The following is an 18,451-nucleotide window of genomic DNA, read 5'->3' as shown; positions in this document are numbered from 1 at the left end:
AGAGTACCGCATTCAATTCTAGTTGCTTCATTATAGGAAGGACTGGAGGCTTTGGAGAGGGTGCACAGCAGGTTTCCCAGGATGCTATCTGGTTGGAGGTCATGTGCTTTGAAGGGAGATTGCACAAGCTACGATTGTTTTATCTTGAGTAGCGGAGACTGAAGGGAGATTTGATAGTAGTTTAAAAAATTATGTGAAGCATGAAAAGAGTAGATAGCCTGTATCTTTTTCTCAGGATTTAAATGTTTATTACTAGAGGACATGTACTTATTATGAGAAGAGGAAAATACGAAGGAAATGTGCAAGGCAGATTTTTCTTTTAAAAACACAATGGTGGGACTGGAATGCACGCTAGAGCTGGTGGTAGAGGCAGACAGCGTAAAAGCATTTTAGAGACAATTAGGTATGCACATGAATATGCAGAGAAGGGTGGGGTATGGTCAATGCAAGGTGAAGAGAGACTATATAAATCAGGAGTCATTGGTTTAATTAGTTTGGCACAACATTGTGTGCCGTAGGGTCTGTCCTGTGCTGTACTGTTCTATAATTAGTGTGAGCATTAGTATAGAAGCTAAAGGAGCACGTAATCCTGAACTGATTAGGTCAGTTGTCTAGAAAGAAGCAAAGAGCTTCAAGAAGGGTCTCAGCTTAAAACATTGACTGTTTATTCCTCTCCATAAATGCTGCCTGACTTTCTGAGTTCCTCCAGCATTTTGTGTGTGTTGCATCTGATCCTCAGCCCAATCAGCCATTCATGAAGACTTTTAATGAAGGAAGAATGAATATAGCCAAGGTCTTTATTTAAAGTACAGTACAGTAACTGCCCAGTAACCAAGATGCAATGCAATCAGAAAGTAGCTGTAAACTAACTACAGTGTTAATTCCTTGAGTGTCTCTCATATCTCACACAGCTCCTTGCACGCAGTGCAGCTGTACCATGCCTTCCAATGGCTCAGATTATCCACCACTCAACCTAAAGAAATACCTTCACAGCAGCAAATAAGTGGATAACTGCATTAATAAAGCTTTGTTTTATATTAATAAAGCCAGCCTCATTACAGTCTTAACTCTCAATTCTGAAGGCTGCATTGCAGCTGGTCTTACATTGGCTTCTGTGCAGCTTACTTTGTGCTTTGAAATTCCCAGTTTCTAGCAAGATTGTGACACCTGATTTTGACGTCCCATTCTAAAATGGGGGGAAAATGCAAACTCTCAGGATGGACCTTCCTTGTGGAAGTGGGAAGCCCACACACTGCTGCCCAAACAAGCTTCACGTGGAAGCATCTCTCCAATTGATGTAACTGGGAAATCCTATGTCATAGAGCAGAGGCAATCTTAACTGTACAAAGACTATTTCACAACACTCAGCAATTGTCATCCATGCTGCTGCGAATAAATCAGACTTCTTCACTTCACCGGAGGTAGCTGGGGTGGGCAGCTTTAGGCAGGATAGCATCATTAGAGGCATTTGGAGCACTGCCCTTTGCCCAGGATCAACTGAGCCCAGTTTGGGGCTGTAATGAATTAGAATGGGATGCCTTGAGATGGATGGGATCTCTATGAATGTAAATTATTTAATTTAAAAGACTCTACACATATTTAAGTTAAATTAAAATTCATTGCTAAAAACTTGCCTATTTTAGAAGCAGTATGGAAGCACTGAGACAGTTGAGCATTACACTCTTCAAGTATGTTAGTCACATGGGAAGGGGTTGGGTGGAGTGTGTGAGCTTCAAGGCAAGGAGGATGCCAGTGGTCTCCTCAATAAGCACACAGTCACTCCATGGCATAGGGTACGGTGCCGTTCCCACCCTCTCACGTACAGGAGCCGGCTTGGCCAACGGGTTCACTTTAAAAATGGGCCTGAGGATTCCCTGAATACACATTGTTTTGGTGAATTTTTGGAAGATGGAACGTGCCATACTTTACAGTAAGATACTTTTCAATATTGCAAAACTGGACTTAGTCAAACAAAATATAAAACATTTCTCTATCAGAGATGGTGCATTAAATTTCAAGCAGTTTTGCTATTGTTTCTCTCCTCCCTTGAGATATTTGGAGAGTGAGAAGGTTAGCAACAAAGCATTTAACAAACTTCTGCTCTGTCAGTTAGTACCTAGGCTGCAGAAAGGATCTCACACAGTCATTACACAAATCACCAACCAATCAGATTTACGTGAACCTTCAAATCCCATGCCCAGTGTAGTCAGAGAAAGAAGTGTCCTTCAAATGTAAACAAATCCACTCAGTGTCCAAGTACATTGGTTAAACAGTCTGTAATTCAAAGTGGACCCAAGTTCACATCTTAGCATCAAGTAGGGGACCAAGCAAATTGCCCAGCATACCAGGTGATCACCTTCCAGTTCCTCCACATCACCACGACCAAGATCAGCAGAAACAAAGTGCAGAACGTCCTGCTTCGTGTCTTCATCAGTGGCACCAAGCAGTTGGTCAGAGTTGAGATAAAGACTAGGAGCACTGCGATCACAGCCAGTAGCACGTTGATGAGTTTGCCCAGCAAGGTGCGCGCTGTACCATTCTCCAGACCCTCCAGCTGAACCACCTGCTGTTGTTGCTGCTGCAGTTCCATCTTGGAGATACGAGTCTGACAGGCTTCCAGAGCCTCCTGTGTGATTCAGAGAGTCAGGTAGTATTATTTGTAACATACATACTTTGATAATAAATTTACTTTGAATTTTGGTGAATATCTGAATGAAGCTGCCACAGGAGGTGGTGAAGGAAAGCACGATTACAACACTTAAAAGGCATTTAAACAGGTACTTCAATAGAAAAGGAGTAGAGACATAGAAACAATACAGACAGATGGGATTTGGTGTAGAGAGGTTGGCATGGACAAGTTGGGCTAAAGGGCCCATTTCTATGCAGTACAATTCTATGACACTAGTAATGCACACAAAATGCTGAAGGAGCTCAACCGGTCAGGCAGCATCTACGGAAAAGAGTAAACAGTCCATGTTTTCAGGCCGAGACCCTTCAGCAGGACTGGAGAAAGAGATGAGAAGTTAGAGCAAGAAGCTGGGAAGAGGAATGGGAATGGGGAGAGGACATGTCGGAATGGGAATGGGAAGAAGAATTGAAGCGGGTGGACATTGAAAGATCCCGCTTTTTCTGGCAGACAGATTGTAGGTGTTTGGCCACACTAGGAGCACTGGATACAGTAGATGACCCCAACAGACTCACAGGTGAAGTGTCGCTTCACCAGGAAGGATTGTTTGGGGCCCTGAATGATAGTGAGGGAGGAGATGTAAGTGCAGATGTAGCACTGTTCCGCTTGCAAGGATAGGTACCAGGACAGAGATCAGTGGGGTGGGAGAATGGACAAAGGAGTCACGTAGGGATTGATCCCTGCGATAAATAGAAAATGGTGGGAGGGAAAGATATGCTTGGTGGTGGGATCCCATTGGAGATGGTGCAAGTTACGGAGAATTATGTGTTGGATGCAGAGTCTACTGGGGTGGTAGGTGTGTGTTACTTGGATTTCCAGTGTTTGCAGATTTTCTTGTCTCCATGATACTATGTTCATAGTAAAAAACATTAATGAAGGTAGTGCAGTGGATGTAGTGCATATGGATTTCAGTGAGGTATTTGCTAAGGTTCCCCATGTGAGGCTCATTCAGAAAGTAATGAGACATGAGATCCAAGGATACCTTGCTTTGTGGATCCAGAATTGACTTGCCCATTGAAGGCAAAGGGTTCATATTCTGCATGGAGGACTGTGACCAGTGGTGTTCTGTAGGGATCTGTTCTGGGATCCCTCCCTTTTGTAATTTTTTAAATGACCTGGATAAGGAAGTAGAAGGGTAGGTTAGTACTTTTGCTGATGATACAAAGGTTGGAGGTGTTGTGGATAGTCTGCAGGGTTGTCTGAGGTTACACTGCGACATCGATAGGATGCAGAATTGGGCTGAGAAGTGGCAGATGGAGTTCAACCCAGATAAGTGTGAAGTGGTTCATTTCGGTAGGTCAAATTTGAAGACAGAATATAATATTAATGGTAAGACTCTAGGCAGTGTGGAGGATCAGCGAGATCTTGAGGTCAGTGTCCAAAGGACACTAAAAGCTTCTGCGCAAGTTGACAGTGTTGTTAAGAAGGCGATTGATGTGCTGGGCTTCATCAACCGTGGGATCGAGTTCAAGAGCTGTGAAGTAATCTTACAGCTATATAAGGCCTTAGTTAGACCCCACTTGGAGTACTGTGTTCAGTTCTGGTCACCTCACTACAGGAAGGATATGAATGCTACAGAGAGAGTGCAGAGGAGATTTACAAGGATGTTGCCTGGATTGGAGAGCATGCCTTATGAGAATAGGTTGAGTGAAACTTGGCCTTTTCTCCTTGAAGTGACGGAGGATGAGCGGTGAGCTGATAGAGGTGTATAAGATGATGAGAGGCGTCGATTCTGTGGATAGCCAGAGGCTTTTTCCCAGGGCTGAAATGGCTAACACAAGGGGGCATAGTTTTAAGGTGCCTGGAAGGGGGAGGTTTTTCCACACAGAGTGTGGTGGGCACACTGCCAGCGACAGTGGTAGAGGTGTTTTAAGAGACTCTTAGATAGGTATATAGAGCTTAGAAAAGTAGAGGGCTATGTGGTAGGGAAATTCTAAGCAGTTCCAGAGTAGGTTACATGGTTGGCACAAAATTGTAGGCCAAAGAGCCTGTAGACTTCTATGGTTCTATATGTTGTTTTATACTTAATTCCTTATTCTTGCTAAACCCGTGATTCTCTGATATACTCAGAAAAGTTTGTGTCTTATTCCATGTTAATTCGTCCTGCCATTTCTTTGTTCGGTGATGTCTAACTGTTAGGGTCCCAGACCTTAGTTAATAATCAGTCATGCAGCATGGAACTGGCCCTTTGGCTCATCTGGTCCAGGCCAACCAAGATGCTCCATCCAAGCTTGTCCCATTTGCCAGTGTTTGGCCCACAACCTTATAAACCTCTCCTATCCATGTACCTGTCCAACTGTCTTTTAAATGTTACTAATGTCCTCAACCACTTCTTCTGGCAGCTTATTCCACATATCTTGTGCAAAAAAAGCAAATGTCCCTGAAGTTCCTAATAAATGTTTTCCCTCTCACCTTAAACCTCTAGTCCTTGGCTCCTCAATCCTGGGGGGAGAAAACTGAGTGCATTCACCCATCTATTTCCCTCACGATTTTGTACATCTCTACAAGATCACCTTTCAGTCTCTTACACCCTGAGGAATAAAGTCCTAGCCTGCCCAACCCCTCCCTGTAACTCAGTTCCTCAAGCTCTGGAACATCCTTGTAAATATTTTCTGCACTCTTTCCAGCTTAATAACATCTTTCCTATAGTAGGGTGACCAAACTCAACCTAGTACTCCAAGTGTGGCCTCACCAGCATCCGTTAGAATCTCCTCATAACCTCCCAGCTTTTATACTCAATGCCCTGACTGATAAAGGCCAGCATGCTAAAATATTTCCTCACCACCCTGTCTCCCTGTGACTCCACTATCAAGAAAATGCTGCAAGTCCTTCTGATCTACATCTCTCCCCAGATTCTTGCTGTTCACTGTGAAAGTCCTACCGAGAGTTGACACTCCAAAATGCAACACCTCAGCTACCCAAATTAAACTTTATTTGACATTCCACGGCCCACTTACTCAGCTGAACAACTTCCCCCTGTAACTTTTGGTAATCTTCTTCATTGTCCGCTATACCACTTATAGTGTCACCTACAAACTTACTAACCATGCCTTGTACATTCTTCTCTGAATCCTTCACATACATACAATAGATGACAAACAATGGGTCCAACACCAGACCCTGAGGCACACTACTAACTAATCATGGGCCTCCAAGAATCACTTTCCGCCATCACCCTCTGCTTTCTACCTTCAAGCCAGTTGTGCAACCAAATGCACAGCTCTCCCTCAATCCCATACAATCTAACCTTCCAGAGCAGCCCATCATGTGGAACCTTATCAAAGGCCTTAATGAGGTCCATATAAACCATGTCGATTGACCTATCCTCACTAATTTTCTTGGTCAGCTCATCAAAAAGTTGTAAGGCATGATCAACTTGCCATACTGACAACCCCTAATGAACCCCTGTTTAAGTATATCTTATCCCTCAGAATCCTCTCCAGTAACTTCCCTACCACAAATGTTACACTTACTGGCCTATAGTTCCTAGGTTTTTCTTTGCCACCTTTCTTAAATAAAGACATTATAAAGATGTAGATAGGTTAGGCTGGGGTTACAAGGATGTGGTTTGGTGAAAGGATCTGACAAGGTGAGAGATGAGAATGGGGGGAGGGTTGAGAAAGAGGAGGGACAGAAGTGGAGCAAAGCCATCATATTCACATTCCTACACTGTTTATGAATTACCAGAATTCAGTGAAGGACACAGCATGTTGTCAACCTGAGCTCTCAGGCTCAATTGTCAAAGATGAGCATCACACTGGCTCATGTCTGTTGACTGACCTGAATGTCTTGTGCTCGCTCATAAGACTGATAGGCGATCTTCTCCTCCATGCTCACCAACTCTTGTTTCAGGTTGAGAATCTCGTGCTGGTGAAGCTCTGTCAGGTCATTGAGCTGATCCTCAAGCCGTTCACACCTAGAACAGGCAGCAGTACATGTCAGCCACCTTATCGTAGCAGCCATGAAACCTCTACTTGCATTGGATGAACAGGCAGCATAAGAAGTTAAGAGTGAGTTCGCCATGACCTTTCTACCCAATCCTCAGGAATGGTCATGGAGGCACCTGACCCAAATGTTCCCTCCCTCACATGTCTACATCAAACCATGCCAACTTCCAAAGAATTATCCTCCTGGATATGAATGGAGCAATAGATTCAAAAGTAAAGTTCAGAGGAGTACAAACACAAGGAAATCTGTAGATGCTGGAATTTCAAGCAACACACATAAAAGTTGCTGGTGAACGCAGCAGGTTCTGAAACTTTTTGATGATTTTAAGTTCCCTGGCCCCCATCGCTTTATTTTCGCCATGGATGTCCAGTCCCTCTATACTTCCATCTCCCATCAGGAAGGTCTCAAAGCTCTCCACTTCTTTTTGGATTCCAGACCTAACCAGCTCCCCTCTACTACCACTCTACTCCGTCTAGCGGAATTAGTCCTTACTCTTAATAATTTCTCCTTTGGCTCCTCCCACTTCCTCCAAACTAAAGGTGTAGCCATGGGCACCCGTATAGGTCCCAGCTATGCCTGCCTTTTCGTTGGCTTTGTGGAACAATCTATGTTCCAAACCTATTCTGGTATCTGTCCCCCACTTTTCCTTCACTACATTGACACTACATTGGCGCTGCTTCCTGCACGCATGCTGAGCTCGTTGACTTCATCAACTTTGCCTCCAACTTTCACCCTGCCCTCAAGTTTACCTGGTCCATTTCCGACACCTCCCTCCCCTTTCTAAATCTTTCTGTCTCTATCTCTGGAGAGAGCTTATCTACTGATGTCTACTAAAATCCTACTGACTCTCACAGCTATCCGGACTATTCCTCTTCTCACCCTGTCTCTTGCAAAAATGCCATCCCCTTCTCACAATTCCTCTGTCTCCGTCGCATCTGCTCTCAGGATGAGGCTTTTCATTCCAGGACGAAGGAGATGTCCTCCTTTTTTAAAGAAAGGGGCTTCCCTTCCTCCACCATCAACTCTGCTCTCAAATGCATCTCCCCCATTTCACACACATCTGCTCTCACTCCATCCTCCCGCCACCCCACCAGGAATAGCCTCCGGGTCCAACATATAATTCTCCGTAACTTCCGCCACCTCCAATGGGATCCCACCACTAAGCACATCTTTCCCTCCCCCCTCTCTCTGCTTTCCGCAGGGATCGCTCCCTACATGACTCCCTTGTCCATTCGTCCCCCCCATCCCTCCCCACTGATCTCCCTCCTGGCACTTATCCTTGTAAGCGGAGTAAGTGCTACACATGCCCTTACACTTCCTCCCTCACTACCATTCAGGGCCCCAAGCAGTCCTTCCAGGTGAGGCAACACTTCACCTGTGAGTCGGCTGGGGTGATATACTGCGTCCGGTGCTCCCGATGTGGCCTTCTATGTATTGGCGAGACCAGACCGGGAGATCGTTTCGCTGAACGCCTACGCTCTGTACGCCAGAGAAAGTAGGATCTCCCAGTGGCCACACATTTTAATTCCACGTCCCATTCCCATTCTGATATGTCTATCCATGGCCTCCTCTACTGTAAAGATGAAGCCACACTCAGGTTGGAGGAAGCTAGCAAATAATATCAAAGAGGATACTAAAAGCTTTTTCAAGTATATAAAGAGTAAAAGACCGATGAGAGTAGATATAGGACTGATAGAAAATGATGCTGGAGAAATTGTAATGGGAGATAAGGAGATGGCGGAGGAACTGAACGAGTATTTTGCATCAGTCTTCACCGAGGAAGACATCAGCAGTATACCGGACACTCAAGGGTGGCAGGGAAGAGAAGTGTGCGCAGTCACAATTACGACAGAGAAAGTACTCAGGAACTCAGGAAGCTGAATAGTCTAAAGGTAGGTAAATCTCCCGGACCAGATGGAACGCACCCTCGCGTTCTGAAGGAAGTAGCTGTGGAGATTGCGGAGGCATTAGCGATGATCTTTCAAAAGTCAATAAGATTCTGGCATGGTTCCAGAGGACTGGAAGATTGCAAATGTCACTCCGCTATTTAAGAAGGGGGCAAGGAAGCAAAAAGGAAATTATAGACCTGTTAGCTTGACATCGGTGGTTGGGAAGTTGTTGGAGTCGATTGTCAAGGATGAGGTTACAGAGTACCTGGAGGCATATGACAAGATAGGCAGAACTCAGCATGGATTCCTTAAAGGAAAACCCTGCCTGACAAACCTATTACAATTTTTTGAGGAAATTACAAGTAGGCTAGACAAGGGAGATGCAGTGGATGTTGTATATCTGCATTTTCAGAAGGCCTTTGACAAGGTGCCACACATGAGGCTACTTAACAAGATAAGAGCCCATGGAATTATGGGAAAATTACATACGTGGATAGAGCGTTGGCTGATTGGCAGGAAACAGAGAGTGGGAATAAAGGGAACCTATTCTGGTTGGCTGCCGGTTACCAGTGGTGTTCCACAGGGGTCTGTATTGGGGCCGCTTCTTTTTACATTGTACATCAACGATTTGGATTATGGAATAGATGGCTTTGTGGCTAAGTTTACTGACGATACAAAGATAGGTGGAGGGGCCGGTAGTGCTGAGGAAACGGAGAGTCTGCAGAGAGACTTGGATAGATTGGAAGAATGGGCAAAGAAGTGGCAAATGAAATACAATGTTGGAAAGTGTATGGTTATGTTCTTTGGCAGAAAAAATAAATGGGCAGACTATTATTTAATGGGGAAAAGATTCAAAGTTCTGAGATGCAACGGGACTTGGAAGTCCTCGTACAGGATACCCTTAAGGTTAACCTCCAGGTTGAGTCTGTGGTGAAGGCGGCGAATGCAATGTTGGCATTCATTTCTAGAGGAATAGAGTATAGGAGCAGGGATGTGATGCTGAGGCTCTATAAGGCGCTGGTGAAACCTCACTGGGAGTACTGTGGGCAGTTTTGGTCTCCTTATTTAAGAAAGGATGTGCTGACGTTTGAGAGGGTACAGAGAAAATTCACTAGAATGATTCCGGGAATGAGAGGGTTAACATAGAAACATAGAAAATAGGTACAGGAGTAAGCCATTCAGCCCTTCGAGCCTGCACCGCCATTCAGTATGATCATGGCTGATCATCCAACTCAGATGAACATATCAGGAATGTCTGTCTGCTCTTGGACTGTATTCCTTGGAGTTTAGAAGAATGAGGGGAGACCTCATAGAAACATTTCGAATGTTGAAAGGCAATGGACAGAGTGGATGTGGCAAAGTTGTTTCCCATGATGGGGGAGTCTAGTACGAGAGGACATGACTTAAGGATTGAAGGGCGCCCATTCAGAACAGAAATGCAAAGAAATTTTTTTCGTCAGAGGGTGGTGAATCTATGAAACTTGTTGCCATGGGCAGCAGTGGAGGCCAAGTCATTGGGTGTATTTAAGGCAGGGATTGATAGGTATCTGAGTAGCCAGGGCATCAAAGGTTATGATGAGAAGGCGAGGGAGTGGGACTAAATGGGAGAATGGATCAGCTCATGATAAAATGGCGGAGCAGACACGATGGGCCGAATGGCCGACTTCTGCTCCTTTGTCTTATGGTCTTATTCCATCTGGGTAGCCTCTAACCTGATGGCATGAACATTGACTTCTCAAACTTCCGTTAATGCCCCACCTCTCCCTCGTACCCCATCTGTTATTTATTTATATACTGTGATGAAAAACCAAGTTATCAGAAGATTGATACTGATGAGAGAGATAAGGGAGACAATGGAGAAGCGCTCAAAATGTTAATGAGAGAGGAGAGAGGTAACAGAAAAGAAACACAATTAAGATTATTGACAGACCGGTTGCTTTGAACCTGAACTGTTTGAAGTTTGATGGACAGGCAATACCCCAGCAGGGGGATAAAAGGAACAGGTTCGCTAAGGCACGACAAACACCACAAGATAACGAGACCCTGGAAAAGCGGTGTGCCCGCACAAGTTGGTGGGAGTTTGGATGTCTGGTCGCAGGAACCGACCATAGACGCACAGGGTGAAAAGGTACGATCGGCGGGAACCTGGTGTGTGTGTCCGCCCTTGCCTGGGTGCCGGGTTCACCACGGAAGAACGGTCGATTCCGGAATGGAGGGGTCACAGTCGGTGACCACGGAAGACATTAAAAGGGTTTGCCCGAAAGCTAACTGCGAAGAACAAAGATCTGTCTGAATCAGATTTGCATATTATCTCTCTCTCCAACGGCACAACAGCGATTACTGCGAACTGTACTAAGCTGAACTGAACTCTGCGTCACTTGAGACTGATCATTTTACCCCTAGACTGCGATAGAGCTTGTTTGATTCCTATTACCCTAGTTCTGTGTACATGTGTGTTTTATCATTGCTAACCTGTTGCATTTATATTCTTACGATTACAGTACTGTGTTACTTATTTCTTTAATAAAACTTTCTTAGTTCCAGTAATCCAGACTCCAACTAAGTGGTCCATTTCTGCTGGTTTGGCAACCCAGTTACGGGGTACGTAACAATACACACATGCTTTTTCTCTGTCCCCTTTTTCTCCCTCTGTCCCCCTCACTGTACCCCTTGCCCATCCTCTGGGCTTTTCCCCCCTCCCCCTTTTCTTTCTCCCTGGGCCTCCTGTCCCATGATCCTCTCATATCCCTTTTGCCAATCAACTGTCCAGCTCTTGGCTCCATCCCTCCCCCTCCTGTCTTCTCCTATCATTTCGGATCTTCCCCCTCCCCCTCCCACTTTCAAATCTCTTACTAGCTCTTCTTTCAGTTAGTCCTGTTGAAGGGTCTCGGCCCAAAACGTCAACTGTACCTCTTCCTAGAGATGCTGCCTGGCCTGCTGCGTTCATCAGCAACTTTTATGTGTGTTGCTTCAGGGGAGTACAGCTGGATAGTAACGAATAATGAATCCCACAGATTGAAGGGGAAGCTAAGAGAGGAAACCCTGGGTAAGTGAACTCTGCACTGAACAGTGATGGAGAGCACTTGCTTTGTCTGTCCCTTCACTTCAGTATCAATCGTCATATCTCAGTTGGCTCTGCCTTGGGCTGTGGAACACTTTCCCTTCGGCCTTGTTATCACAATTATTTGTTTAAATCCTCCCTTCACAGCTCAGTATCAACTCATGGGCCTCAGGGTTTATTGAGGAAATGATAATACATCCATGTGTCAAGAGATCAATGACGACAATGTATAAACACAACACCTCATGAACAAACTACCAGAAGATTAAAGTATTGGATGATTAATCAGAGAGCTGATCAGGCAGCCACAGCAATCATGAGGGCAGAGAGGAAGCAATATCAGCACTAATTTGATGAGAAATAGTTGGATGCAGTCAGGTTAGTCGTAGACATGAGAAAGTGCATTGTGGGAAGATTAAAAAATGGAGAAATGTTTGTACTCAGCAACCACCAACTAAGACATCCTAAACCCAGCTGACAGTGGTTTAAGTAATTTGAAATTAGGATTTCTATCAGTGATTGGGGAGTGATCTGTAACACAAATGATGAAAAAAGTTGCAAAGTTTTCTCCCTTATCATAAATCACCCAGAGCGATGAAGGTTCCAAAACAGCTCTCATGGCTTCCATTCAGTGCTCTAAACTTAAACACTCAGGACTCTACAAATTTAATGGTTATTATAGCCTTCTCTTCAGTTCACTACAAACACTGTGAACAAGCCCTTACTTACGTGAATTTCTACATTCACATCTTGACTTTGATGGAGACATAGCCGAGAGGTACTACTGCCCATCAATGCATGACTACACCTTCTACACAGCTGTAGTGAAGCAGCCTCATTTCACACTCACATTACATCCACTGTACATGCATCCTGACAATGAGAAAGCATGTAGTAGAGAATGAAATGCAAGTAGAATTATATGCAAACAATTGGATTTTAACTAGAGGTGAGGGAGGTGAAGCAGGTTGTTCTGCCTGAGCCTACCTGTATCGCTCTTCCTGCAGAGTCCGTAACATTAATGTATAATCCCTCTGATAGTGAGACTTCAAAGTGTCAAATGATTCTTCCAGCTGGGCCTGTGTCTCCTTCACTTGCTGCAGTTCTTGGAATATCCCTGCAAAGCCTGAGCAGGCAAGGTCTAGTGTGTTGGTTTTGGAGGTGGTAGATTCCAGGGGTGTCCCCGACACACTGTTAGCAGCTGACCCTGATGTGCCACTCGAGCACTCCTCCTCGCTGCCATACTTGAGGCTGGATTGCAGGTGGCCACAGATTTCCAGGCCCTTGAGGCACTCTTCTGCCTGCGCTTCATCCAGCGAGTCCTTAAGGGTGGGGATGTTATCCGCACTGCCAAACCTGTTGCGAAGGAGGGATGCGATCTCCCGTGGCTTGGAAACCACGGCCCCTGCGGCTGAGTGGGTGGCTTGGGAGAAGCTGGAGAGACCACCCCGCACGCTGCCCACGACGCCCTCACTGAAACCTGTCACCCTGGCCCCCACACCCCTCAGGCCCTGCTGCATATCCCGGAGTACATCTTTGGGCTGCCGCGGCATGCCATTATGCTCGATCTCGCGCAACTTGCGGTGGCAGTGCTCCAGCTTGCGCTGCAGCTGCAGGATAGTCTGCGCCGACTTCTGGTTTTTCTTCTCAAAGACCTGCTTGATGCGAGCTCCTTGCTGCCTGTCAGCGTTGTTGGCCAGCTTGAGGTACTCCGCCACATTGTCATCTCGGGCTGTCTGCTCCACCTTCAGCTGCTCTGTAAGCTTCAGCACCTTCTGCTGTAGGTGAGTAATGGCAGCTCTCGTCCTCTGGGGGTCCAGTGAACCATCTAGGCTATCCACACTAATCCCCCCATCTGAGCTCGAAGCAACCACACTGTTCACTTCCAGCCGTTCGACCTGCGGTAGAGAATCAAAGGTAAGCTTATTACTTGCATGCATTTTTAAAAGGCTGGAGAGCCACCAGCTTGTAATCATGTTGATTAAAAACATGATTAATTCCCCACTTCCACCCACACAAAGGCCAGAACTTTTCCACATGAAGCAAAGTTAATCTGAGACATTCAGCAAACACCAATAACTTGCTGCTGGGATGAGAACAGTTGTTGAAGCTACCACTGAACCAGATGGAAAGTTGTAGGATGTCCAAAACCACCAGACCTCTCGCTATACCATCCTCTCAATGTTCCATTGTCTAATGCCTGAACAATTCCCCACCAGTGATGGACTGCTCAATACAAGGATATTTGCATCCAGACTTGGAAAGCAAAGTTGTTCCCATCGTGAGTGATGGCTGTATTACAGATTCCCAAATGCTGTAACTGTGAAGGAGGAATGAACTGTGCGTGAAGCACTCCACTCCTGCTTCCCGCTATGGTGTCACGTTCACTCAACCCTGAAACATCTGGACAGTGAACATGCATACAACAGGATGCTCTTCATTGACTACAGCTCTGCATTCAATATTATCATCCCCTCAAAACTAATCAACAAGCCCCAAGACCGAGGTCTCAAAACCTCCGTGTGCAACTGAATCCCGGACTTCCTCACTTGCAGACCCAGTAAGTACAGATTGGCAACAACATCTCCTCCACAATCACCATCAGCACAGGTGCACCACAAAGCTGTGTGCTTAGCTTCTTACTCGGCTCACTTTATACTATTGACTATGAGGCTATACAGAGCTCCAATGCCATATTTAAGCTTGCTGACATTGGCTGAATCAAAGGTGCAACATGCAAGTACAATTACTAAGAATGCATAGCAGCACCTCTACTTTCTTTGAGGTTTCCAAAGATGCGACAGGTCATCTAAAACTTTGACAAACTTCTATAGATGTACGGTGGAGAGTATACTAACTGATTGCATCATGGCCTGGTATGGAAAGACCCATACCTTTAAACAGAAAAGCCCATAAAAAGAAGTAGATACAGCACAGGTGAATCCCCCCCCCCCCACCACTGAGCACATCTACAAGGACTGCTGTCATAGAATAGCAGCATCCAACATCAAGAGCCCCTTCCATCAAGGCTATGTTTTCTTCTCGCTGCTGCCATCAGAAAGGAGGTACAGGAGCCTGAGGTCCCACACCACTAAGTTGAGGAACAGTTACTACCTCTCAACCATCAGGCTCTAGAAGCAATGGAGATAACCTCACTCTCCCCAACACTGATCCCATTACCAAAGGATTCAATGAGCCTTCAACTCAGGTTTTCAATAGTTATGGCTTATTTATTTTTTTCTGTATTTTCAGTTTGTTCTATTTTGCACATTAGTTGCTTCATTTTTGTTGTGTGTTGCTCTATTGTGTTTCTTTGTATTGACTATGATTGCCCACAAAAAAAAATTAATCTGAGTGATATACAGTATATGTACTATGATACTTTGATAATAGATTTACTTTGAAGTGGGAATAAATGTGTGCACAGTGCACTATCCAGGTTAATGACCATGAGTTTATTGAGTCTAATTGCACCCAAAATGCTCCAATTCCCTGCTCATGTTATAAATTTCAAAGGGTCAAGGATTTCCATAAAGCAGTTTGAGTCTCTCGGTTTTATTCAAGAACACAGTGCGTCTAGAGAGGAAACTGGGGACGCTTTGGCTGTGATTCTTATATCACCATTAGCCAAATGCAAGGTATTGGTAGACTGGAGGATAGCAAAAGTTTTGCCTTTGTTGAAGAAGGGCAACATTGAAAAACCTGGGAACTATAAGCTATAAGTCTAACACTAGTGGATTTTGAGGGATAAGGTACAAGTACTTGCGGATAAACAGTAGTTATTTGGGGTTAGTCAGCATGGGAGATTGTCTTGATTGAGTGCTTTCAAATTGAATGAAAGCACTCAATCAAGACCATTTAATGAGGTGACCAAGAAAGCCAATGAGAGGAGGGCAATGGATGTCATTTATGTGGACTTCATGAAGCCCTTTGGTAAGATTCCATATAACCTTACATTATATGGAAAACTAGATGACACAGAATCCAGGGACAGCTGGCTAATTGACTTGATGGTGTGATGAATATTCATGATCCAGATGTTTATTTTTAATCTTTAAACAGTATTACTTGGCCATCCTCTTGAGAAACAATACTGTCCAGGTTCAGGAAGCCTATTGTTGACTTAAATGAGACTGCAATCTAACCAGAAGATGGAAAACATACATGCAGATGAAGCAGTCACTGGATTACTACCAAAAACTGATAAATATTAAAAGGCAGTAAGGGTAGAGGAGTTATAGAGATGAAGACAAAGTCTATTCCTCAGCCTCGACCAGAGAAGGATCTCTTCCCAGAGCCTTCTTTTGTAACAGACAACATGTTTGGCTACAACTCAATACCTTGTATTTCTAGTTCATCAGAACTGTACTTGTGGTTGACATTCTTTGTAGAATTATAATTGCTATTAAAATTATTCCTCAAAATAAGTGTGTATACTGTGTTCCACTAGCTGGAAGTATCTTTTCCTTGGTTGGGAGGGGGGAACTCACAGATCAAATCATTGATTATTGAAAGATATACCTCTTCAGAGTCTGAATTAGGCAAGTTAATTAGCTTTTGAATTTATAGCATAATCTTGGTAAAGTGAGGGCTCTGAAAGAAACATTTGAAACTTAAGGTCTTGGTTTAAGTTTAGGACTCTGGAACAGGTGCACTCAAAATCATCACAGAGGCAGACTAGTGACTAGTTGTGTGCCTCAGGGCCCATTGTTACATCTCATCCAGATCAGTGATTTGGATAAGTATGTACAAGGCATAGTTTGTAAGATGACAGATGACATTAAAGTAAATTGTATAGTGGATAATGAAGGTTATCAAAAATTACAGGGGGATATTATAGGCTCCACTGTAGCATAGCAGTTAGTGCAACACTATTACAGTTCGGGGCATCAGAGTTTGGAGTTCAATCCCTGTGTCCTCGGCAAGGAGTCTCTGGACTTCCTCCTGTGAGATGTGTGCATTTTTTTCAAGTGCTCTGCATTCTTCTCACAGTCCAAAACCATACTAGGTTGGTTAATTGGTCATCATAAATTATTCCATGATTAGGTTAGGGTTAAATTGAGGTTGTCAGGGGTTGCTGGTGGGTGTGGCTCAAAAGGCTGGAAGGGCCTAATCCGCACTGTATCTCTAAATATTGATCAGCTGAGTAAATAAGTCAATGAATGTCAAATAGAGTTTAATTTAGATACATGTAAGATATTGCATTCTAGAAAGTCAATTCCAGGTAGGACTTTCGGTGAGAGGCAGGTCCCTGGGGAGAGCGGTAGAACAGAGTTCAGCTACGTAATTCACTGAATACAGAGTCACAGGTAGGCAGGATGGTCTCCATCAGTCATAGCATTAAGAAGAAAAGTTGGGAGGTCATGGTGAGATTGTACAGTACACTGGTAAGACTGCACTTCAAAGTTCAATATACAACGTTTGTACATTTATTATTGAAGTCCTTTGTATGTATACAACCTTGAGATTTGTCTCCTTATAGCAGCCACAAAGCCTAATAGAACCCATTAAAAATAATAGTCAAGCACTGAACGTGCAGAAAATAACCAAATCGTGCAAACAATAAAAGTAAGCAAATAACATTCGGACTGGAAGTAAGTGCACCAGTATGAAGCTAGTCATCACTGCAGCTGATCCTGGAGCCCATTAATTGCAGGCCACAGCCTCAGTTCAATACAGAGATAAGCAAACATCTCTGAGCACCAAGCTGAACACCTGCCCATCCCTTTCCTCTGACTCCAACATGCCTACCACTTCAATCTGGCCCGGTGCTTCAATCAGCCAAACCTCGGGTCATTCCTCACTCTCAGACCCAGGCCCCACTGCTTCAATTCAGCCCACACCCGACCTTTCCAATCTGGCCCAGAGCTTAAATCAGCTAAATGACGAGTCACTCCTTACTCTTGGGACTGGGCCCTGCTGCCTCACCTCCGTTCTGCTGCATCGAATCACCTCCAAGTCCACTCCAGCTGTAGCCAAACAATTTGTTCATTCCACGTGCTCAGGCCTGTATCTGCTGCACCTCAACCATCCTGCACCAGGTCATACAGCTTAACTCCGAAAGCTACTGGGTGTTGATTACAGTGGTTGTATCCAAGAAAGTGTGTGATTAATACAGTAATTTATAGTTTTGTTTGCTGCCAGCAAGTCAGAGGTTTATAGACTTGGAGGACTGTGTTTAGTTTTGGTTGCCCTGCTAAAGGAAAGATGTTATTAAACTGAAAAGAGTGAAGAAAAGATATACAAGGATGCTGCCAGGACTTGAGGGACTAAGTTACAGGGAGAGGCTGGATTGACTAGGAAGTTAGAGTGTACGAGACTGAGAGGTGATCTTAGAAAGGTGTATAAAGTCATTTGGAGCATGGAAAGGCTGAATGCACTCAGTCTCCCCCCCCCCACCCCCCCCAGAGTTGGGGTATAAAGAATTAAAGAGCATACATTTAAGGTCAGAGGGAAAAGATTTAATAGGAACTTGAGGGGCAACTTCTTGTTTTATACGAAGGGAGGTATCCACGTGGAATCATCTGCCAGAGGAAGTGGTTGAATCAGAGACAGCAAATTTAAAAAAGTCATTGGACAGGCTCGTGGATTGGGAAGATTTAGAAGGTTATGGGCCAAACATTGACAAATGTGACCAGTTTGAATGTAAAGAGGGGGTTAAAACAGATCTTTTTACTTGTTGTTTGCGTTTTTACTTGGAATGGAGTTGTACTTATGAGTACGCACTGTTAGTTAGAAAGACAAGTAAAGCAAAAGGTAGTGATTCATTAAATTCACACGGCCTTGAAGTATACAGATGTAAGCCATTAAGGAATGTGATAACTTGTTTTCTTTTTCACGAATGAGCAAAAACATTTTGGTTGGCAG

General features: G+C 44.4%; 1 protein-coding gene across 3 annotated transcripts in view; it reads right to left on the bottom strand.

The window, feature by feature from the left end:
* Positions 1-779: 779 nt before the first annotated feature.
* The window catches only part of LOC134356698 (transmembrane and coiled-coil domains protein 1-like), a 92,096-nt gene continuing 74,424 nt past the window's right edge, over positions 780-18,451 (bottom strand). For 2 of the 3 annotated variants that reach the window (XM_063067739.1, XM_063067740.1), the window contains exons 3-5: positions 12,572-13,482; positions 6,467-6,602; positions 780-2,626 (exon numbers count right to left, since the gene is read on the bottom strand). In XM_063067739.1, coding sequence (XP_062923809.1) covers positions 2,312-2,626; positions 6,467-6,602; positions 12,572-13,482 — 1,362 coding nt within the window. In that variant the 3' untranslated portion in view covers positions 780-2,311. Of the gene's footprint in view, positions 2,627-3,723; positions 3,802-6,466; positions 6,603-12,571; positions 13,483-18,451 lie in introns of those variants that run through there. The other variant, XM_063067741.1, reaches the window with a different exon arrangement.

This window comes from Mobula hypostoma, chromosome 15 (genome assembly GCF_963921235.1).
Source record: "Mobula hypostoma chromosome 15, sMobHyp1.1, whole genome shotgun sequence".
In the NCBI taxonomy this organism is placed as follows: domain Eukaryota; kingdom Metazoa; phylum Chordata; class Chondrichthyes; order Myliobatiformes; family Myliobatidae; genus Mobula; species Mobula hypostoma.
Note: the sequence above shows the minus strand (reverse complement) of the source record. Positions and strands in the feature narration are given on the sequence as shown.